The sequence below is a fragment of the Triticum aestivum genome, chromosome 5A (assembly GCF_018294505.1).
Source record: "Triticum aestivum cultivar Chinese Spring chromosome 5A, IWGSC CS RefSeq v2.1, whole genome shotgun sequence".
In the NCBI taxonomy this organism is placed as follows: domain Eukaryota; kingdom Viridiplantae; phylum Streptophyta; class Magnoliopsida; order Poales; family Poaceae; genus Triticum; species Triticum aestivum.
The window spans coordinates 366,907,828-366,930,476 of record NC_057806.1 but is presented as its reverse complement, the minus strand read 5'-3'; the positions used below and the strand labels follow the sequence as shown (position 1 = coordinate 366,930,476).

At 49.6% G+C, this 22,649-nt stretch overlaps 2 protein-coding genes across 10 annotated transcripts; one reads left to right on the top strand and one right to left on the bottom strand.

Moving 5' to 3' along the window:
• The first annotated feature begins 324 nt into the window (after positions 1–324).
• LOC123103409 (AP2-associated protein kinase 1) lies at positions 325–8,373 on the top strand. 6 transcript variants are annotated; one of them, XR_006449807.1, is made up of 9 exons: positions 325–1,550; positions 2,059–2,224; positions 2,314–2,364; positions 2,507–2,689; positions 2,805–2,910; positions 3,669–4,375; positions 4,610–5,153; positions 5,364–5,409; positions 7,766–8,373. XR_006449807.1 is itself a non-coding variant. In XM_044524987.1 (7 exons), exons 1-7 carry the CDS (start codon positions 1,069–1,071, stop codon positions 4,994–4,996), a joined length of 2,082 nt encoding a protein of 693 aa, XP_044380922.1. In that variant the 5' UTR covers positions 325–1,068; the 3' UTR covers positions 4,997–5,299. The 6 variants fall into 6 exon arrangements, 1 of the variants encoding a protein (XP_044380922.1); XR_006449809.1 differs by having other exon boundaries at positions 5,540–8,373; XR_006449808.1 differs by having other exon boundaries at positions 5,364–7,142.
• Positions 5,351–9,116, bottom strand: LOC123103410 (alpha-galactosidase). 4 transcript variants are annotated; one of them, XM_044524991.1, is made up of 15 exons: positions 8,779–9,107; positions 7,985–8,043; positions 7,836–7,892; positions 7,690–7,724; positions 7,394–7,497; positions 7,184–7,259; positions 7,006–7,064; positions 6,855–6,920; positions 6,685–6,768; positions 6,512–6,576; positions 6,280–6,362; positions 6,076–6,166; positions 5,954–6,003; positions 5,688–5,828; positions 5,351–5,569 (listed from the first exon to the last, which is right to left on the bottom strand). In XM_044524991.1, exons 1-15 carry the CDS (start codon positions 8,883–8,885, stop codon positions 5,483–5,485), a joined length of 1,164 nt encoding a protein of 387 aa, XP_044380926.1. In that variant the 5' UTR covers positions 8,886–9,107; the 3' UTR covers positions 5,351–5,482. The 4 variants fall into 4 exon arrangements, with proteins under 4 accessions (XP_044380926.1, XP_044380924.1, XP_044380925.1 ...); XM_044524989.1 differs by having other exon boundaries at positions 7,690–7,892; positions 8,779–9,112; XM_044524990.1 differs by having other exon boundaries at positions 5,954–6,166; positions 8,779–9,112.
• Between the last annotated feature and the right edge of the window lie 13,533 nt (positions 9,117–22,649).

Here is a 22,649-nt window from a genome sequence, read left to right as displayed (position 1 = left end):
TGCACGAAGAATTTCCGGCTGTCATAGATAAGGTCAAGCCGACTCCGGTAGGGGAGCGACGACAAAGACGAGTCGGCGGCTCGTTCTGACGACAGTAGTGGTTGTTTGGTGGTGTTGGAATTCCGATGTAATTTTTATTATGTTTGAGATACTCTAATACAGTGAACTTTTATACAATAGATATGATTCTGTTTGAAAAGAAATATTATCAAAAGGAGGAAGAAAACACAGAAGAAAGTGACTGTGAAGCACAGATGCGACAGTGCAACTGACCAGCCTCTGTCCCTTCCTTTTCCCCAGCGACTCAACGCGGAACGTGCTTGGGAAGTCTTCTTCCACGCCACGCGTCCCCGCGGCGACGGAAATCCCACTTTCCTCGCCTCGCCGCCGTAACAAACAAATCTTTCCTCTTTTCTTCTTCCTCCTGCTCCCGGTCTGCCCGCCGCTAACCCCTACGAGCAGGCAACCCCTCCAGCCCCAAAGACATACCACCCCCCAGGGCCTCCAGATCGGAGTTGGCGAGTCCCGGGCCCTACCACACCTGCTGCTCCGAGTGAGGCGGCCGGGTTGGGGGTTGGTCGCTTCCTGGCTGGCCGCCCACGACCAGTTCTTGATCCCGGACTGCTTCAAGCGGGCCGGGTCTGGTCGTTTCTTGGGTTGAACTGATTGGTTGCTGCTGACTTGGTCGATCTCCTCTTCTTCCATTGCTGCTTCGCCGTGTCGGCTGGCCATTGCAGACAAGGTGTTTGTTTGGCGGCAGCGGGGGCTGCTGAGCTAGGCTGCTCGCTGGCTTCTTCCTTGGTGTTCGGCGGTAAGCCAGGTAGGTAGATCTGCTCGGAGGGACGGCCATTCGGCAGTTGCCGTATCAAAGCTAGATAGACAGGCAGATCTTGAGAGACGCCGATCACTGTTCTGCCGCTTGGACGGACCCTGTTGATTCGTAGCTCTCAAGCTTTACCATGCTGAGAAATCCTTGCTGAGTGTGGATAAACTTCACATAGGAGGTTTCTGAGGCCGAACCAGGCGCTTTTGACTTGTGAGGGCTGAGGATCAGTAATTAATTAGATCATGTGGAAACCGTTCAGGCAGCTCATGCCCAAAGAGCATTCCGGCCCTTCTGGCGGCCTCGAGGGCCGAACCATCGATGTCGGCAATGTGAAAGTGCACGTCCGGGAAGCCATTGCCGAGGGTGGCTTCTCGTGCGTGTACCTCGCCCGAGACCTGACCAACCCGGCGAAGCAGTACGCGCTCAAGCATGTCATTGTCCATGACAAGGAGTCGCTGGACCTGGTGCAGAAGGAGATCACGGTGATGAGGGCGCTCAAGGGGCACCCGAACGTGGTCACTCTCGTCGCGCATGCCATACTGGATATGGGCCGTGGGAGGGAGGCACTTCTGCTGATGGAGTTCTGCGAGAGATCGCTGGTTTCTGCCTTGGACACTAGAGGTACTGCAGGGTTCTATGATGAGGAGCAGGTTGCTCTCATTTTCCGGGATGTTTGCAATGCGGTCTTCGCGATGCACTGCCAGACACCACCTGTTGCTCACAGGTCTGCCTTTCATATCCCAACCTATGGAATTGCTGTGTGAAATGTCTACGGGAAGCAGTTCTCTGTCGTTGGTGCTTTTGCAATGAACGTTTTGCATGTAACTCCATTGCTTTGTCGGATAGAGTTAGTCCCATGACAAGCAGCAGGAAATCATGTGCTAGTCACTTTATCTTATCTTGAGCATATTGTTTCATCTGTATCAGAATACTGTATTGCTCTCTGATGTACATCGTTAAGAGCTAAATTATCAGGACGCAAGTATGTCAATAACATCGATCATGTGGCAGCTTTAGTTTTGCATAATTCTACGCTGTTTCATATAGCTTTGCACTCAGTCTTGGTTGCGTTGCTTCATCTAGTGCATTATAAACTCCAGTTGGCTGTAGATTGCAATTGAATAACTCATCATTACATGTTATTCTTTTAACATTCTCAGTCTGATCCTTCAAGAAATTGCTACGTCTATCTTCATTATAGAGGCATCACAGCAAATCTATTCAATGCGCAGGGACCTAAAGGCTGAAAATGTGCTTCTTGGTGCTGACGGGGCTTGGAAATTATGTGATTTTGGTAGTGTATCAACAAACCATAAGTGCTTTGATAAACCAGAGGAGAGGGGCATTGAAGAAGATGTCATCAGAAAACATACAACTCCTGCTTATAGGGCTCCTGAGGTTTGATTGAATCAACCTATTATGACTTATGAGCTCTTTCTCAGTTCCTTCACATATTTACTTAATATAAGCTTGTTTACTGATTGCAGATGTGGGACTTATACAGGAGGGAAGTTATTAGTGAGAAAGTAGATATATGGGTAAACCATCTTTGCAGCCATTACACTATTTATTTTTTGTTTCCTGTATTACCTATCTTGTTCTTTGAACCGGTGTTTTACTTTGTTGTATCTGATTAACTCTAAATAACTGCATAAGCTAAGGTGGTACTGATTTTTTTAGGCTCTTGGATGTCTCATGTATAGAATCTGCTACTTAAAATCAGCTTTTGATGGAGAATCAAAGCTTCAGATCCTCAATGGGAACTATCGTATCCCTGAATTACCGAAGTACTGTTCTTCCATTACAAGTCTGATCGAAGAGATGCTTCAGTCCTCTCCAGATGCCAGACCAGACATTACACAGGCAAGGGCTTTGCTTGATTGGCCATTCACTTTCATGAATTTAGGTTGGTCTTAGTTAGTGCATGTGGCCGAATTAGCCTTCCAGTTCTCTAACATTGATGCATGTACTGTTATAGGTATGGTTTCGTGTTAATGAGTTACTTCCTTTGGAGCTGCAAAAGGATTTACCTGATGGATCCCCATCTGGATCAGCATTTGAATTGCAAACTACTGAAGATGAAGGTTTGGCTTCTGCGATTTTGCCCTTTTTAAGAATTGAAGCCGCTGCTGTGAGCATGGTTTCTTATTTGCATGTTACTTCTTAGGTTTATGTGTAGAAAGATTAGTAAATGTAAGGAATGCACACGCGAAAGCTTACCTACTAGATAAAGGCAATTGGATGCAGTATATTTCATGAGATTCGGTTGTACTATGGAACATAAACATTTGGTTCAATAATATGATAATTAAAACTGAAAATACATATGATTTAATGTATTGTATAGTTGATTTTTTTATTGAATATAAGTGTAGCTATCATAATAGAACGAAAATTTCCATGCATGGTTGCGTGTTAAGGTGGGCCTTCTCCCATGCATGGTTGCATGCTGAGGTGGCATGTTTGCATGTGAAGAGAAATAGATTAGTGGGGATCACCTATTTAGTTATATATTCTCTCCGTTCACTATTGTAAAACGTTTTGGATGTTTCAATATGGACTACATACGGATTGACATGAGTGAACAAACACACTAAAACGTGTTTATATACATCCGATTCAGAAAAAAGTTAGAACATCTTATAATAGTGAATGGAGGGAGTAGGACGCAAGGATACCAGGGAAAAACCATTTTTTTAGATAGTGCAAGAATGACATGGAAAAGCCATTTTGTTATAGTAGTTCATCGGATCTTTCTTCTCTAGGTCTAAGTGGTTTTGGTTCCATATGAGAACAATTTCATCTGCTATATTTATTTCGTAATGAAAACAATGTATTTCAGGACCCTCTCCATCATGGTCAAGAGACAATGTGAGAAGTACACCTCCGAAAGGCCCTTCCAGTTTGAGGTCACAAGTTCCTGTTGAGAGTAAGGGTTCTGCAGGTGCATTTTGGTCAACTCAACATGCACAAGAACTAGCTTTTGCGGATGACAAGGGGTCAGTTCTAGATCAAGAGCCCATATATGATGGCATAACAAAGCAACCTCAGGCAAAGAACCAGAACACGACACGGAATGCATACAGACAGTCTCTTTCTGCTTCTGTTGATAGTTCTCCTGGGGATTTTGAAATAAGGTTTTCTCCAAATGGTTCAGAATATGGCCTAGAGAAAACCCAAAACACTAAACCAGATAACAAAACCAGTGCACAGACTGCTACTTTTAGCTCCTTTGTGGCAGACTTTGATAATGTTAAGGTGAGCTCAGAGGACAATGCCGGCAGTTTAAACACGACAAGTAAATTGAAAGAACAACAGCTGGAGGCCGAAGTAACTTTACTCAAGGAGCAATTGAAGATAGCAAACTTGGAGAAGGAAGAAATTTCACTGAAGTTTGATAGATTGTCAGCCATTTGCTCCTCTCAGAGGCGGGAGATACAGGAACTTAAACAAGCTCTAGCCACAGCTTCTGCACCAGCGCCAGTTAAGGAGTTGAAAGAAAATTTGAAGGCTGAATTCTCCCCACCCAGCACAAGCCTTGACACTCCGGTATGATTACTCCTACATGTCTTAACTAATCTTCTCACTGTACTCAATAATATCTAGATTAACTGGCTAGAGGGAAAAATTCGTAACATATACATAAGTGAAACCATATAGTTTTAAGTTTTAACCTGTAATGAATTAATGATCTAGCCCGGTGTTTCCAATTCCATAGCTAATTACCCATTACTGCAAACAATCTGAACCTTAGCTGATACAGTAATGTATTACTTTTCACAGCCAAGGGAGAAGATTGCAGGAACCCCACCAGAGCTCCGGCAAGGTCTATTTACATCAAGTCCAGGGACACCAAGCCCAGATCCCAAGCCATGGTCCGCTTTTCCTGAAGAGCCGAAAGCTCAAGCAGTTGTAAAATGTGCCCGCCCGAGGTCGGTCCGAACTTTAAGGGCATCACAAAGCAACAAAACCGGCTCGCTTAGTCAGTCAAAAGCAAACTCTGGTGCCGTCCCCTTTGCCTTCGGTCAAGATAGCTTTAAGGCTGTACCTTCTGGCACCGTGCCTTCTGAGATGTCAAATTTGGGGAATGCTTCTCAGTCCCTCAACACTCTGAAGGCTGAAGTGGAGAAAGATGCACCCTACCAACCAGCTGGATGGACTGGGTTTTAATGTGCTATCGCCAATAAGGATATTTGGTATCTGATGAGACTATACTCCTATAGAATTACAGAAATATGGTCCATCCACTGTATCATAATCATATAAATTGTGTGGTGTTGAAAGGGAGCAAAATGAGCCCAACCTAGGAGTGCCAGAATTGACGTAGGTACGTTCGCCAATTATTTTGTATAAGTTTCTTTGGTACTGAAATTTAGTGACATGTATGTTGGAACTTGCAAATGTTTCACTGAAACCTGTAAGTTGTCAGATAATAGAAATACTACAGTAGAATTTTCTTCTTCTTTTGTTAAAGTTTTTTGGTGTTACATCTATAATATTCATATAACTAAATCTGGACACATGTGACATGGTATAGGATGTAGCACTATCAATGTTTGGACACAGCATGTACACATACCAAGGTAATACATTGTTATCTTTCGAGACTTTTGAAATAATTATTTTATAGTAATATGCAATGTCGAGAATACTGTTCTATTTTGGGGTCAACACATACATCTTGCAAGCATGAGAATCCATCTTATTCGTCAGGTTTCCTTGCATTGATGATGTAACCTCATCCTGCAAGCACAAAAAATCACACGCAGGAAAAGGGGGTTGAAGAACAGTTTTGTATGCAAATCAGAGAATGTTTTGTGGTTTTAACCATGAGGCTCATATGATTAGACAAAGTGCTTACTGTCCACAGATCATGAGCATCTACAACAGCTGATTGGTTTAGACCAATGTTGCTCCAACTAGCAGTAATAGATGCTTCAGCAGGCCCTCTGTTCCACAGCACAAGAGCAACTCTCCCTCGACTTAAGCGACCAGCCCAAACCTAAGCCCAAGTTAATCAAGTATAGATGAATTATACTAAGTGTTGAACATAACATGGTACTATGATTTTTGCCTACTACATGATACTATAAATAAAAAAGCTTATGTTATATTCCTTTTACTTACTTCTAGATCTCCATCTTGTTGCACTTTACGCCCTTGTACCCCAAGTTTGTCTAATGATGAATCGGCAAAGCTTAGTACCATCTTTAAATTTTCACATGACCATTTTGGAGAAATGACTCTACCTTGATTAACTGCAATGACATTCTGATTGGTGATGATTTCCTTGGTTTCAGCGCTCATTGAGCTGATATCGCAGCCAAGTATCAGAGGAGCCTAGTTGAATCCAGATCAACAACATAATCTTGTGAAAATTCTTGCCTAACAATGCTGTTCTGTTGGTTTACTTTTTTTTATCTCTCATGCAATGAAAGTCACTTCATCATTACCTTGACTAGAGCCCATATGCTGAAATGAGAACGGTACTCTTCTATTGTCATCCCCCCGTTTCCTACTTCCAGCATGTCTGGGTCTGAAGCAGAAACATTCAAAGAGATCACTGTGAATTGTCATCACAAGCACAAAAAAAATATTGTTGGGAACAAAAACCCCAGATCCTACATCCGTCTTCCTACACACTTGCGCATGATCAAAATTTATCATAGGCCTACAGAGACTAACCATTCCATCCACCAGGCCCTGCATAAGGTGCCCACTTGTCGTTCTTGTCAGCGTTGTCCGTCATGCTGCCCAATTTGCAGTAGTATTTCAGGATAGGAATTAGAATCTCCATCTAAACTTTGCAGAAGTTTGGAAGGGGCAGTAAAAGTTCTCCAGGATGTAAACTTGTTCACCTTTCCCATGTGTTCTTGATGTCTTCTGTTGTCCTCCAGCTGTTTGCAAAGCTGCCTGCCCATGTCGCTGGATCATCCACACCCCTGCACATCATTGTTGTTTTTTCTCAAACAGATGAATGGAATTCGAACCCTCCCTTTTGGTCTGTTGAAAAGCAAGAATCAGTTACCATTCGCAAAGGGAGAAGAAAACGTCCCTTCCAGAATTCATAAGGGCTTCACTCATCCTGTTATATCTGCATTTTTGTTGTGAATATGTCAAAATATCTAAATCCGGATGAAATTTGACAAGCTTCTAAGTTATGTAGTTGTAAAGGTTACCTTGTTAGTGGGCTGATGTTTTGGTTGTTGCAGTTGTCATACTTCAGGTAGTCAATCCCCTTGTAACACAACAATTTAGAAGAATCAGTTTTTCTCCTGCTTTGGAACCCCTACCAGGAAAACCATTCTCGACATGTGTAAGTTTTAGATGATCTAATGAACATTTTAATTGGTTTACCCAAGCTGCCAAAGTTCTCGCATCTTGGTCTTCGTATCCTAGCGAACCGGGCTGCAGTCTGCTGCAAGTTCGCAGTCTGAAAAGAGAGAGTGGTGTGATTTAAGCAAGGGAGAGATCCATGTGGACTGGGGGGACTTGTCACGTGTTCCCAGTCATATTAGAAACATTTTGACTGGCTAATTTTCTGCGGGTTCTCTATAAAGCGCATACCCTGCATCGCCGTAGAGTCCAAGTTTGAGCCCTTTCCCGTGCACATAATCTGCTAAGGCCCTCATTCCTGATGGAAATGCTGTTCCATTTGCAGCTAGATTGCCCTGTAAAATAACAGTCGGTCTTTTTAACGACTGAACGAAACCTATGGAAATACGCCATTCTAACATTGCAGCTGAAAAGCTTATGCTGGTTTCACATGACTGAGGATCAATAATGGATTTTAAAATTTGTTTTGCTCTTTCTATTTACACACATATCATCTCTTCTATTAACATGTACTACTAGTCACCCACCTGGGAGTCTCTGTCATGAGATGCCCAACAGTCGTCTGCAGTTTCAAAACAAATATATCCACTGTGAATATTGCAGGCCTCATTTCTAAACATGAAGAGTTGAAAAGGGGGAAAACCAAAGCGAGCGAGAAACGCGAAGCGATTACCTAAGTTGATATACTCATATCCCAGTTTCGCAAGACCAGTATCCACCATGGCATCAGCTACACAAACACAATGTGTTTTATTTATTTTTTGCAGCAATGCAAGGTTTGGTTTTCCTGGCTAAGAGAGAGCAAGGGAGCACCATCCTTACCTATTTTTCGGATTATCACCTCATCTATCTTGCAGCCGAAGTGGTTCCAGCTATTCCACCTGAATACACCGTGCTGTCAGTTCAGCAAGACTTCATTGTTGGAAATATTTCATGTTCGGTTTAGAGGGGCTTGAAGAGGATTCGGGCCTCTTCGAAATATCATAGGAATATGAAACTTGTAGGAACTGAGATGTCATGTATTTTAAATCCTATGAATAGGAATAGAAAAATAGATGTCTGTTGGTTCATATCATAGGATTTTTTTCCATTGAGTCTAGGCTAATGTTTGTTTTCCTAAGATGTGCAAGATGGTAACAATTCCTCCGTAGAAATATGATTCTATTCTTACAAACCAAAGGACTATAAAAGATTTTTTTTCCTTTTGAAAATCCTTTCCTATAAAATTCCTACAAAAAATTTCCAAACCAAAGGAGTCCTAAAGGCAAGAGGAGAGCAGATCATTTTCTGTGACTACTACAAGAAGAGACTTGATCAAACGAAAATGTTCCGTGGCGAGTGTTCGCTTTAAGGGGGTGGCAAACGAACCATCTTTGCTAGCAGTTTTAGTTGTAAAACGAGAATATCTTGTGAAAAAAATGCCACATCTTTCCCCTTCATCAACTAAAAATGCCACATCTTTAAGAAGTTCGCCAGTTACGAGGGTTAGTCAAATCAAATCAGTACTTAACCACACGGACCAGATTCCCAAAAAGATCATAAAAAGGACGCAGCATTTGTATGGAAGTTACAAGCAGAACTGACTGAACAGAATACAGAGGTGACAGATCCATTACCCCATCTGGGGAGTCCGGCCAAGGAGATTCTTCTGGGCGGCCGCCGGCGATGTTGACGACAGCAGGAGGAAGAAGAAGGGGAGCAAGGGCGCCGCCGCTCTCGCCATGGCAGAGGATCCCTTCACTGTCCCTGCGCGCGCGTGAGTGTGACGTGACTCGGTCTTGCGAGTGATCCGCTTATATGCGTCTCATCTCCACGCATCCTGGGCGAGGTCGTTGTAACGACAAGGCCAGAGCCTGGGATCTCACGGTGGCGGTGCCACCCGGCTGATTACCAATTCCTTCATGCAGCTGTGTGCAGAACTGGTATAATTTGAAATGGTCATCTGAGAAACAGGTTTGGACTGCTGCGGGTGAGCCATCCAGAAAAAACCCCGCTGGACCTACTGGCACGCCTCTACTTCACTCCGAGAGAAATGCGGAGAGACCGGGGGTGCGCCGGTAACTTTGGTCACCTGAGAATCATGTGTTGCTTCGGAGCCATAAAAAAGACGAGGAGTTTAACCACCAACTTAGGAGGCAGTTAAAATACTTTTGGTATCTCCAACATTGACCCTTAAACCATCTGCATCCGTCTCGAGCGCATGGTTCGGGCATTTTTTTGTCATCCAACTCCGCATCCGTCCGTGAACAGGTCCGGACGACTGTTTCCTCGTAAACCAGAGGGGGCTTCGTGGCGCCTGACACATCTGGCCCATCCAAAACCCTTTCCCATGTTTTTTCTTCAACGGATGCGCCGCATTCATGCCACCAGACAGGCGTTGCCGCTTCAATACGGGCGTGTTGTCCCAAGAAACCAACTCTGACCATTGTGTAGCATTGAAGCGGGCTGACCACCCATTCACCTGGTCTCGCCGCGTCTATATAATCTGTTCTCCAGCGACGTCCACATCCACAGCTCTGCGCCCATCCGCTTCTTCGAACTCCTCTTCTTCTCCCCATCCAAACCATGCCCAAGTTGTGTTCTCCTCATCGGCAGGCGGCGGTAGCGGCTCTGGATCTTCCGTGGATCTTGATGCCGTTGCCATCGCTCTCCAGGGCCCTCGGGCTCCTCGGTCGCAGCTCCTTCCGCAAGGAGGAGATCGTCTCCTCTAGCGACAACAAGGACCAGTGATGTCACAAAAGCAGAAGCAGCCACACCTCCGCTCGAAGGTCATGGTGACGAACAAGAAGTCCGTCCGTCAGATCGAGCTGCTGATGGAGCAGTTGCTCCGGGAACGTGGTCTGACACCGCCCTCGATGCCGCGTGCCGTCAAGGAGGAGTCAAACTGTCGGATTCGGGGCTCCGCGGACCCAAGATAGATTCGAACTCTGGGGCGCGTGCGAAGAACTCAACCTCCCCGGCCTACCAACTCGTCGATCTCACGGCCTAGCTCGATGAACTGAGGAAGAACGGGTCAAGTCACTTTACCCAGGTTCGGGCCACCTTGCGGTGTAATATCCTACTCCTGCTTTGTGGTGGATTAGCCTCGAGGTGGGCTGAGGATGAACTAGTACAGGGGAAGAACAACCTCAGGAGGTGTGCTCTTGTGCTTGTGAGTGTGTGCATGGTCTAGATCCTCCGTCCGTCCGTCTGTCCGTTCCCTTCTATGGTGGTGGCTAGGCTATATTTATAGTGGCCTTGGTCCTCTTCCCCCAAAATGAAGGCGGGAAGGGATCCCACAACAGCCAAATTCAAAGGGGGACAACTGATACATCTTATCCCGACGAAAGGTGGTATGCGCCTGCAAAGCATCTGGCCGTGATGTCGTGGTGGGCTCGGCGATGACCTCCGTCCCGCCGTCCTGATGGTCTTGGTCTTGTAGCATTGAAATGGAAACCTTTGGTTGATTCCTCGGGACTCTGCGCCCGCGCTTGCCTCTTTAGCACCAAAGAGGAAACCTGTTGTACTTCGCCTGCTGGCGCCCGCCTGGCCTTGGTCGTCATGGCTTGCGTCATCTGAACCTCACGAGGTGAGGGCTCGCATGGAAATCTCCGCTCCTCAGGAGCCAGCCTAAGGAGGCCACTCCTTCTGGAGGTCTTGGCGTCGCCCGCCTCGCGAGGGTCTTGTGTTGTTGGTGCTGAGAATGGTCCGTACCAGGCCGTCGATGGAGCCACACCGTGGGCCGCAGGCAGGCAAGTATGGGCATCTGGAGGGCGCCGGCAGTGGCTGCACACTTGAGCTGATCAGTAGAGTCGAAGGTGATGGCGTACTTGGACCACCTGAGAGGACGCGTCGCCTCGAGCTTGGGAGGGCCGCGTTCACCTCATGAGCGAACTGCTTGAAGATGCGATGGGAGGTACGGGCCTGAGCGCCGCCTAAGATGCAAGCGGTGGCACGAGGCTCCTGGAAGCCCCCATCCCTGTCATCTTGGTGATGGTCTTCGTTCCTCCTTGGTGGCGGTGGCAGCGGAGGAAGACCGGCGTTGCCCTGAGGGCAGTCCTCACGAGACTGATCCCTCCAAGGGCCCTCACGAGGCTGGCCCTGCCAGGGTCCTCACGAGGTTGACCGCGACAGTCCTAGCGGGGGTCGCGGTTGTCCTAGCGTCCCCCACCTTGGCCTCCTCCACGGCCATAGCCTCGGTCATTGCGCTCAGGGCGACGACCGAGGCGCTCGTCGCGGATGGCCCTGAGCTCTTGGTGGTCATTGGTGTTGTGGTTATGCACGTTGTGGAAGACGCAGAATGGGCGGCTACCTTTGGATGACTCCGGGTGGTTGCAACCGTGCTTCATCTTGGGTTCGGCCGCGAGCATAGCTAGACCCTTGCGCTTCATGTCCTTGGCCTTGGCCTTCTTGTCTTCTGGATCGGCCTCTGGAAGCTCAGGGAGGGATAGGCGACCTTCCTCATCCCTTGCGCACCTGGTTGCCATGTTGGACATCTCTAGAGCCGAGCACATGTCCTCGTGTATGGCGAGCTCTTCCTTCATCTTGACACCCCGGACGCCATCAGTGAACGCCGAGATGATAGCGTCGTCCAGACAATTTCCTAGCCGTGTGTGGCGCCCCCTCCACAGTTTACACCCTCGGTCATATCTTCGTGGTGCTTAGGGGAAGCCCTGCGAGGATCACTTCACCATCACCGTCACCACGCCGTCGTGCTGACGGAACTCATCTACAACTTTGACGTCTTGCTGGATCAAGAAGGCGAGGGACGTTATCGAGCTGAACGTGTGCAGAACTCGGAGGTGTCGTGCGTTTGGTACTTGATCGGTCAGAGCTAGAAGAAGTTCGACTACATCAACCGCGTTGTCAAACGCTTCCGCTTACGGTCTACGAGGGTCCGTAGTCACACTCTTCCCCTCGTTGCTATGCATCTCCTAGATAGATCTTGCGTGAGTGTAGGATTTTTTTAAATTGCATGCTACGTTCTCCAACACTCAACAGCTTGCCCGAGCAGCCAGCCACCACCGCCTCTGTCGCTGGCCCTTGCTCTGTGGCCACCTCGCGCCTTGCACGGCTGGACCTCCCGTGGCCTCGCCGCCTCAACCACGCACCAACAGCACCCTCACCCTGCCTCATCCAGCATCGCTCCGCCTTCTGCTGCTCTCCATGAGCCTTCCACCTTGATCGACCTCCTCCCTCTTTGTGTTTCTTCTCTGCCTACGCAGCACCCGACTCCCTTGGTCTTTGGTGACCTCACCGCGCCATGGCCAATCTGCCATCGCCGCCTCGCTGTAGTGCTCTTCCTCGAGCCACCCCTTCATGGTTCCTCTTTGCCGTGGACCGCCAAGTACCACCGCACCAAGTCTTTTGCCTTGCTTCGTTTTGGATTGAAGACCGAGATGAGACCGCCAAGATGCACCCTGGTTTCGCCAAGACCCTGTGTTGGGCCCTGTGAACGACTACAGAACTCGAGACCAGGATTTTTGCCAAGTCCCTCGATGACCTTTGGACACCAAGTCCGTCAGGATCGACTACATGAGCGTCGAGTATCTTGATGACGGTGGGAGTCCGAAGACCCCAAGTACCACGACAATCGACGCATAGTACCACTACCTTTGCCGTGTACATCTACCGTCGTCGAAGACCCATGTAGCACAAACGCAAAGTTCCACTACCTCGCCCCAGGAGACATCGGATGCGTCGAGTCCCTCTCTGAAATGTGAACCATTACTTCCCTCAACGAACTTGATCCGTTCCGAAAATGCACGCTTCAAAGGTATAACCCCGACACGACGCCCGTGAACGAATGCATGTGTGTTGTATGAGATGCTCGTGTTTGCACCATGTCCGAGTTGTCATTGCTCGGTCCTCCTCGTTTGCCATGCGTCGACCCGTGGGAACCCGGTAACCGGGATCACCCCACCATCTCTAGCATGTTCCGCACATCCACACACTCCAGTATCTCAATGAGTTGTCGGATCATCAGAATGTTGTTGTGGCACCATTTTCGTTGTCTTTGCCATGGCACCCCTTTCGTTCCGCCACGGTGACAAATGCTTCATAACATGCTCATGTCAACATTTTCTTAAAATTGCATATAACTTGCATATGTCATCCGCATCATGATAACAACACTTAAAATGCTTAAAATTGTTGTTTGCATCAAATTGCTAAATGACATGTGGGGATTTACCGGAATTGTTGTTTGTTGTTTCCGGCCTCACTTAAACTTGCCTAGATAGGTAGTTCAATTATTCTTCACCTCTTGCCATGTTAACCACCATTTAATATTGTTGAGTAGCTTTAACGAGAGCGAACTAAATAATTAAATGTGGTGTTTCTTCAATATGCAACTCGTTGCATATTGAGCTCCACTTAACTTGTAGTATTGTTTGTTGCACTTGCCATGCCATGCCTTATTTAAATGGACATGTATCATACTTGATTGTGCATCATGCCATGGTTATGATATGTTTCTTTACTGAGTTTGCTTCTTTTCGGCTGTACTTCTTCACGATAGTTCCGGTTACGTTACGATTGCGAGGATTCGTTCGACTATGTTGGTTCGTCTACTTCATGGATTCCATCTTCTTCCTAGCGGGATTTCAGGCAAGATGACCGTCACCTTGGATCTCACTACTATCTTTGCTATGCTAGTTGTCTCGATGCTATCGTTATGTCACGCTACCCACCGCTTGTTTATCAAGCCTCCCAATATGCCATGATAAGCCTCTAACATTTTTCCACCTTCCCCGCAAATTGTTGTTTGGCTATGTTACCGCTTGCTCAGCCCCTCTTATAGCGTTGCTAGTTGCAGGTGCAGTTGTAGTTTGTTCCATGTTGGAACATGGATATTATGGGATATCACAATATCTCTTATTTAATTAATGCACATATATACTTGGTAAAGGGTGGAAGGCTCGGCCTTTTGCCTGGTGTTTTGTTCCACTCTTGCCGCCCAAGTTTCTGTCATACTGGTGTTATGTTCCTTGATTCTGCGTTCCTAAAACGGTCGGGGTTTATGGGCCCCCCTTGACAGTTCGCTTTAAATAAAACTCTTCCAGCAAGGCCCAACTTTGGTTTTAACATTTGCCAACATAATAATACTGATAATTAATTAATTGGCATAAGGGGTCGCATCCCTGAGGATTCTTAATTCAACATAATACAGGGGGGCCAGTGCTGTTGGTGTTGATCCAAACTGGGCGATGTTCGGCGCCCCCTGGGCAACCCGGGTCTCAGCCAACCCGACGTCTTGCCCATCCGGTGTGCCCTGAGAACGAGATATGTGCGGCTCCTATCGGGATTTGTCGGCACATCGGGCGGTCTTGCTGATTTTGTTTTACCATTGTCGAAATGTCTTGTGAACCGGGATTCCGAGCTTGATCGGGTAGTTCCGGGAGGAGGATTTTCCTCTGTTGATCGTGAGAGTTTGTGATGGACTAAGTTGGGACACCCCTGCAGTGTTTAAACTTTCAACAGCCGTGCTTGCGGTTATGTGGCAGATGGAAAATTTTAATATCCGGTTGTAGAGAACTTGACACCAGATCCGAAATAAAATACACCAACTGCGTGTGTAACCGTGACCGTCTCTTTTCGAGTGAGTTCGAGAAGAGAACACGGTGGGGTTATGTTTGAACGTAAGTAGTTCAGGATCACTTCTTGATCATTACTAGCTTGCGACCGTTTGCGTAGCTTCTCACCTTACTCTTGTATTCGTAAGTTAGCCACCATACGATGCTTAGTACTGCTGCAACCTCACCACTTATCCATTCCATACCCATTAAGCTTTGCTAGTTTTGATACCCATGGTAATGGGATTGTTGAGTCCTCGTGGCTCACAGATTACTACAACAACAGTTGTAGGTACAGGTAATGTGATGATCTAACGTGAGAGTGATGCTCGCTTGTTTTGGAGTTCTTCTGCTTCTTCTTCTTCGATCAAGGGATAGGTTCCGGGTTGAAAGCCTGGGATTAGTAGGGTGGATGTCGTTCTTATTTTTTGTTTGATTTCATCCGTAATCAGATCCTGCTCTTCTGTTTCATGATTGCTATGTATTGATGAACTGTTGTATTCATGTTGTAGCTTGTGGCGAGTGTAAGCCTTTATCTTGTATTCTCATCTATTCAGTACATGGTATGTTGTAATGATATCCACCTTGCTATGCGCTTGAAATGCGATTGTGCCCCAATCATGAATTCATCACGTGATCGGGATAGAATCGCATATTGGGCGCTACACCCCTGCTCATCTTCGTCTTTTCGCTGCTTGCTCCTCCTTCTTGCTTTCCATCCCATCGTCTTGCCAGCGAGTTCATGGCGCCAGTGAGAAGGTTTTCCGCTACGGAGAAGGGTAAAATCCCTTAGGTGGAACCTGAGTTGCTCCCGCCGAGGAAGAGGCCTGATTGCTCTCATGACGCCGTCGCGAAGCCCATGGCGATGCGGCCTTGGCATGAGCGGGCTCCGCCGGGCTTCCCGGCCCCCGTGTATGCCCGCGCATAGAGTCCCGCGCATAGGGACGGTGATCGACGCCGTGGGGAGCGGGGTCACGGAGGAGAACAGGCGGTGGCCGTTCGGACACCCCACGTGCGGACCCACATCGAAGGCACGGCCCACGAGTTTGTAGTGTGGGCGGCAATGTTGCCACGCACATGGATCCGGCTCCTGCGGTCCTTCACAAGGGAGATACCGCCGAGGGGGCCCGTGGAGCTGTGGCTGTAGCATGACAGATGCTACGGCTAAGCTTCAAAAGCGGAGGTCGAGGTCGTCGATTCCAACGACGTCTTCATGACTTGTGGATGGGACGGGATCGCCCGCGCCTGCCACCCGGAGGGAGGCCATGCCATCCACCTCGAGTATGACGGGGCATCAACGCTCTCCTTCAAGGTCTTCGGCGAGGATGGTCAGCGCCTGTGATGCTGCTCTGGGGGAGGTGGTCGAGGTGACGAGGCCGCCGGCGGCGAACTTGCCCATGGCCTTGTCCGCTATTCCTCCGACAACAACAACGCCTCCTCGGGGCACGACTCGAGCGACGATGACATCTATGAACCGCCACGTCACCGTAGTCGAGCCCAGTGAGGGTAGACGCCATCTTGACACCGTGGGCAACATCGTTTAGGCCGCGGTCCTCGGGAGACCCTCTTTATTTTGCTTCGTTCATGTAGAAAACCATGTAGGGCCCCGCAGGGGTATGTAAAAATTGTGGTGCTTTTGCCTTAATGCTTATTATTTCCAAACAATGATGCGTTTACTCTTCTTGCTGTGGCACGGTTCCCCCTTTCATCCTCGCGGTAGCTTAGTGATCTACGCCGACAGGACCTAGTCCACAGGTAGGCTTAGCCATCGCTAGTATGCCAGGTTGCGATGCCGTGGTCAAGGCCAGGAGGTGAGCAGCCCGAGGTCCAGTAAGAGCCCCTAAGGCACGATGCTCAGGGGGTCCCCTTTGACACGCAAGCGGCTTCGAAAGACTGATAGGGAAGCATCCTTGCCCGAGCGAGATCGCGAGAGGCAAGACACTGATCATAAGGTTCACGCCTGCGTGTATGGGGTGACTTATCTTGGCGAGCCTGCGGTGATCCTTCCGTTGTGAGGACAGCTTTTGGTGCGACACCTGGCTGTGTCCTGGTGGCGGTGGCGCTCCCAGGCAAGACTTGCGCCGACCCCTTCTTCCTCTCTCATCTGGATGCTCTACGTCCTCGGGTCCCGGCCCTCGAGCAAGGCTCAGCCGCCGCTGGTATGCCAGGTCACGTTGCCGTGGTCAAGGCCAGGGGTGAGGGCTCAAGAGCCAGTAGGAGCCCTTGAGGCACGTTGCTCAGCCCCCCTTTAACGTGCAAGCGATTTGTGTGAAAAAGGAGTGGCTGGCCTTGCATGGGGTTGTGACTCAAGGTGTTGGCAGGGCCGCTCGTGATCCTGGCTCCGGGGGTCCCTGCGTGTTAGTCAAAGAAAGAAAACATAGCCACGCTTGCTGTCCTGCCGGTGATCTTTCCGCAAGGAGACGAAGGCACTGAGGACCCGGTGAGGTGATGTGCGCAGGGCTGGGCGCGAGCCAGAGCTCAGTCTCTCAGATTTATCAGCGCTGCAAGGACAGACCTGAGCGCAGGCGCCGTGCCAGTAGCCCCCATTGCGGGATGAGCGAGAGGCGGGTTAGCAACGCGTAGAGGCCACGAAGGGCGACGCCATAGGTACGAGACGACATGGGTGATGTCAGATAACCATCATAACACATGCATGCATACTGGATCGAAGTACATGAATCAAAATGGTGCGGCTGCGGGACTGACCCTGGCAGCTTGAGGATAATGCAACCCGAGGGTCGCCCTCAATTGAACAAACAAAAAGGTCACCTGGCACCGTCGTCGGAGAAGTGTCAAGGCAGCTGAAGATGCACCCTGAAGAGGCCGTTCCTCACGATTCGTCTGGCTCCTGAGCCTCGTGAGGCTCTAGAGGTCTAGGAGGCTCGCGAGGGGTCGGCACCTCCGTCATCAAGATCGCCTGGCACCTGGCCTTGTGAGCCTCCAGGATGCCCCACATACAGCGTTGGTGGGCGGCAGCTGCGTTCGGCAAGCCGAAGGGCATGCGAACATAGCTGTGAGGGCGGCCTCCGCACCGGCCGACGCGGGACGGTCAGAAGAGCTCCTGAGAAATGGCCCCGTTGAGCCCTGGGGTGTTGACGTAGACGCGCAGCTCACCACCCATATCAGGGCGGCAGCTGCACTCAGTGATGCGGGACGGTGCTCGCCGCGCATGGCTCGCGCCTCCTGAAGCTCTTCAATCACCTTGGTGATGAACTCCTGAGCGCTTGGCGCCTCGTGCCCTGCGCCCTGCTCGTGGAAGCACATATTGAAGCACGCCTCACATGGTGCCCAAATGCCTTCCTCGTGACGTTGGCTAGGTCAGAGGCCCTCCAGAGGGGAGCCCCTGAGCCCAACCCGAGAGGGGTGCCAGGCGCGCCTTCCTATGCGAGAGGGGAAGGCGCCCTAGCAGTGGGCGCATGTCTTGAGGCACGGTCATCAGTCACCCCACCTTCTTGATGTCTCCTGAGGAGTTGCTTCTTCTTCTTCTTGGGGACGGACTCAGGAGGGTGGATGGAACCCTCGTCATCTGAGTTCTCGACCGCTACAGCCTGGTAGGCATGCTCGAGGGAGCACACCGTGTCCTTCTCATCGCAGGCGATCGAGATGATGCCGCAGCTCCCTGGCATCTTGAGGACGTTGTAGCCATGGTGAGTCACCGCCATGAACTTGGTGAGGGCCGGGTACCCGAGGATGACATTGTACGGGAGGCGAATGTGAACGCCGTTGAAGTCGATGAGCTTGGTGTGGTAGTTGTCGCGCTTGCCGAAGGTGACAGGGAGGCGAATCTGCCCCAGGGGACGGTGGAGCCGTTGGTCACCCCTGAGAAGGGCTTGGTGGGGAGGAGCTGGTTGTAAGGCACTTGGAGCGTCTCGAATGTCTCAGCTGAGAAGACATTCAGTCCCGCACCTCCGTTGATGAGTGTCTTGGTAACGAGGACGTTGCTGATGGTCAGTGAGCAGAGCATTGGGAGCGCACCAGCAGTGCCTGCACACTTGAGCTGATCTGTAGAGTCGAAGGTGATGGCGTACTTGGACCACCTGAGGGGACGCGATGCCTCGAGCTTGGGGAGGGCCACGTTCACCTCACGAGCGAACTGCTTGAAGACGCGATGGGAGGCGGGGGCCTGAACGCCACCCAGGATGCAGGCGATAGCACAAGGCTCTTGGAAGCCCCCAACCCCATCATCTTGGCGGTGGTCACCGTTCCTCCTTGGTGGCGGCGGCAGCGGAGGAAGGCCGGCATTGCCCTGAGGACGATCCTCAAGAGGCTGATCCCTCCAGAGACCATCGCGAGGTTGGCCCTGCCAGCGGTACTCACGAGGCTAATCACGCCAGTCCTGGCAAGGGCCACGGTTGTCCCAGCGGCCACCGCCATGACCTCCTCCGCGGCCGTAGCCACGGTCATTGCACTCAGGGCGGCGGCCAAGGCGTTCGTCCCGGATAGCCCTGAGCTCTTGGAAATCGTCGGTGTTATGGTTGTGGACATTGTGGAAGACACGGAACGGGCAGCTGCCCTTGGAGGACTCGGGGTGGTCGCAGCCGTGCTTCATCTCGGGCTCGGCCGCGGGCACAACTGGGCCATTGTGCTTTACATCCTTGGCTTTGTCCTTCTTGTCTTCGGGATCAGCCTCCGGGAGCTCAAGGAGGGAGAGGTGGCCTTCCTCTGCCCTAGTGCACCTGGTTGCCATGTTAAACATCTCCAGAGCCGAGCACATGTCCTCATGTACGACAAGCTCTTCCTTCATCTTGACATCCCAGACGCCATCAGTGAATGCTGAAATGATGGCCTCGTCCGACACGTTAGGGATCTTGAGGCAAACGTTGGTGAAGCACTGGATGTATTTGTGCAAGGCCTCCCTTGGCTGTTGCTTGATATGCCGCAGGTCGCCTGCAACAGGGGCGCGGTCGCGAGTTCCCTGGAAGTTGGTGATGAAGCGCTCACACAGCTCATCCTAGGAGGAGATCGATCCCACTGCGAGGTTCAGTAACCACGAGCATGTGCCATCCTTGAAAGCCATGGGAAACCAGTTCGCCATGACCTTCTTGTCGCCATTCGCCACTTCGATGCTCAACTCGTAGAGCTGGAGGAACTCAGCAGGGTCAGGGGTGCCGTCGTAGCGCAGAGGCAGATCAGGCTTGAACTTGTCGCGCCAAACGACACGGCACAACTCCGGAGTGAATGCTCGGCAACCTGTCGCGCTCACGGGAGCCCGCCGCGAAGGGGGAGCCTGGTCTTGGTGCCCACGTGCCGCTGCCTCGGGTGGCACACGGTCTTGACGTGGCAGTGCTGGGAGTGCATGCGCCTCTCCTTGAGGCCGCTGCACCACCTGGCAGCTGATGCCTGCTAGAACTACGTTGGTATTTCCCCAAAGAGGAAGGGATGATGCAGCACAACTGTTGGGGAACGTAGTAATTTCAAAAAAATTCCTACGCACACGCAAGATCATGGTGATGCATAGCAACGAGAGGGGAGAGTGTGATCTACGTACCCTTGTAGACCGACAGCGGAAGCGTTAGCACAACGCGGTTGATGTAGTCGTACGTCTTCACGGCCCGACCGATCAAGCACCGAAACTACGGCACCTCCGAGTTTTAGCACACGTTCAGCTCGATGACGATCCCCGGACTCCGATCCAGCAAAGTGTCGGGGAAGAGTTCCGTCAGCACGACGGCGTGGTGACGATCTTGATGTACTACTGTCGCAGGGCTTCGCCTAAGCACCGCTACAATATTATCGAGGATTATGGTGGAAGGGGGCACCACACACGGCTAAGAATATGATCACGTGGATCAACTTGTGTGTCTAGGGGTGCCCCCTGCCCCGTATATAAAGGAGCAAGGGGAGGAGGCTGGCCGGCCCCTATGGCGCGCCAAGGAGGAGTCCTCCTCCTAGTAGGAGTAGGACTCCTACTAGGAGGGGGAAAGAAGTGGGGAGGGAGAAGGAAAGGGGGGCGCCGCCCCCCTCTCCTAGTCCAATTCGGACCAGGGGGGAGGAGGCGCGCGGCCCACCCTGGCTGCCCCTCTCTCTCTCCACTAAGGCCCATATGGCCCATTACTTCTCCCGGGGGGGGGGGGGGGGGTCCGGTAACCCTCCGGCTCTCCGGTTTTCTCCAAAATCACCCGGAACACTTCCGGTGTCCGAATATAGCCGTCCAATATATCAATCTTTATGTCTCGACCATTTCGAGACTCCTCGTCATGTCCATGATCACATTCGGGACTCCGAACTAACTTCGGTACATCAACACTCATAAACTCATAACATAACTGTCATCGAAACCTTAAGCGTTCGGACCCTACGGGTTCGAGAACAATGTAGACATGACCGAGACACATCTCCGGTCAATAACCAATAGCGGAACCTGGATGCTCATATTGTCTCCTACATATTCTACAAAGATCTTTATCGGTCAGACCGCATAATAACATACGTTGTTCCCTTTGTCATAGGTATGTTACTTGCCCGAGATTCGATCGTCGGTATCTCAATGCCTAGTTCATTCTTGTTACCGGCAAGTCTCTTTACTCGTTTCGTAATACATCATCTTGCAACTAACTCATTAGTTGTAATGCTTGCAAGGCTTATGTGATGTGCATTACCGAGAGGGCCCAGAGATACCTCTCCGACAATCGGAGTGACAAATCCTAATCTCAAAATACGCCAACCCAACGTTCACCTTGGGAGACACCTGTAGAGCTCCTTTATAATCACCCAGTTACGTTGTGACGTTTGGTAGCACACAAAGTGTTCCTCCGGCAAACGGGAGTTGCATAATCTCATGGTCATAGGAACATGTATAAGTCATGAAGAAAGCAATAGCAACATACTAAACGATCGGGTGCTAAGCTAATGGAATGGGTCATGTCAATCACATCATTCTCCTAATGATGTGATCCCATTAATCAAACGACAACACATGTCTATGGTTAGGAAACATAACCATCTTCGATTAACGAGCTAGTCAAGTAGAGGCATACTAGTGACGTTTGGTCTGTCTATGTATTCACACAAGTATTATGTTTCCGGATAATACAATTCTAGCATGAATAATAAACATTTATCATGATATAAGGAAATAAAATAATAACATTATTATTGCCTCTAGGGCATATTTCCTTCAGTCTCCCACTTGCACTAGAGTCAATAATCTAGATTACACAGTAATGATTCTAACACCCATGGAGCTTTGGTGTTGATCATGTTTTGCTCGTGGAAGAGGCTTAGTCAACGGGTCTGCTACATTCAGATCCGTATGTATCTTGCAAATCTCTATGTCTCCCATCTGGACTAGATCCCGGATGGAATTGAAGCGTCTCTTGATGTGCTTGGTTCTCTTGTGAAATCTGGATTCCTTTGCCAAGACAATTGCACCAGTATTGTCACAAAAGATTTTCATTGGACCCGATGCACTAGGTATGACACCTAGATCGGATGTGAACTCCTTCATCCAGACTCCTTCGTTTGCTGCTTCCGAAGCAGCTATGTACTCCGCTTCACATGTAGATCCCGCCACAACGCTTTGTTTAGAACTGCACCAACTGACAGCTCCACCGTTTAATATAAACACGTATTTGGTTTGCGATTTAGAATCGTCCAGATCAGTGTCAAAGCTTGCATCAACGTAACCATTTACGATGAGCTCTTTGTCACCTTCATATATGATAAACATATCCTTAGTCCTTTTCAGGTATTTCAGGATGTTCTTGACCGCTGTCTAGTGATCCACTCCTGGATTACTTTGGTACCTCCCTGCTAGACTTATAGCAAGACACACATCAGGTCTGGTACACAGCATTGCATACATGATAGAGCCTATGGCTGAAGCATAGGGAACATCTTTCATTTTCTCTCTATCTTCTGCATTGGTCGGACTTTGAGTCTTAGTCAATTTCACACCTTGTAACACAGGCAAGAATCCTTTCTTTGCTTGATCC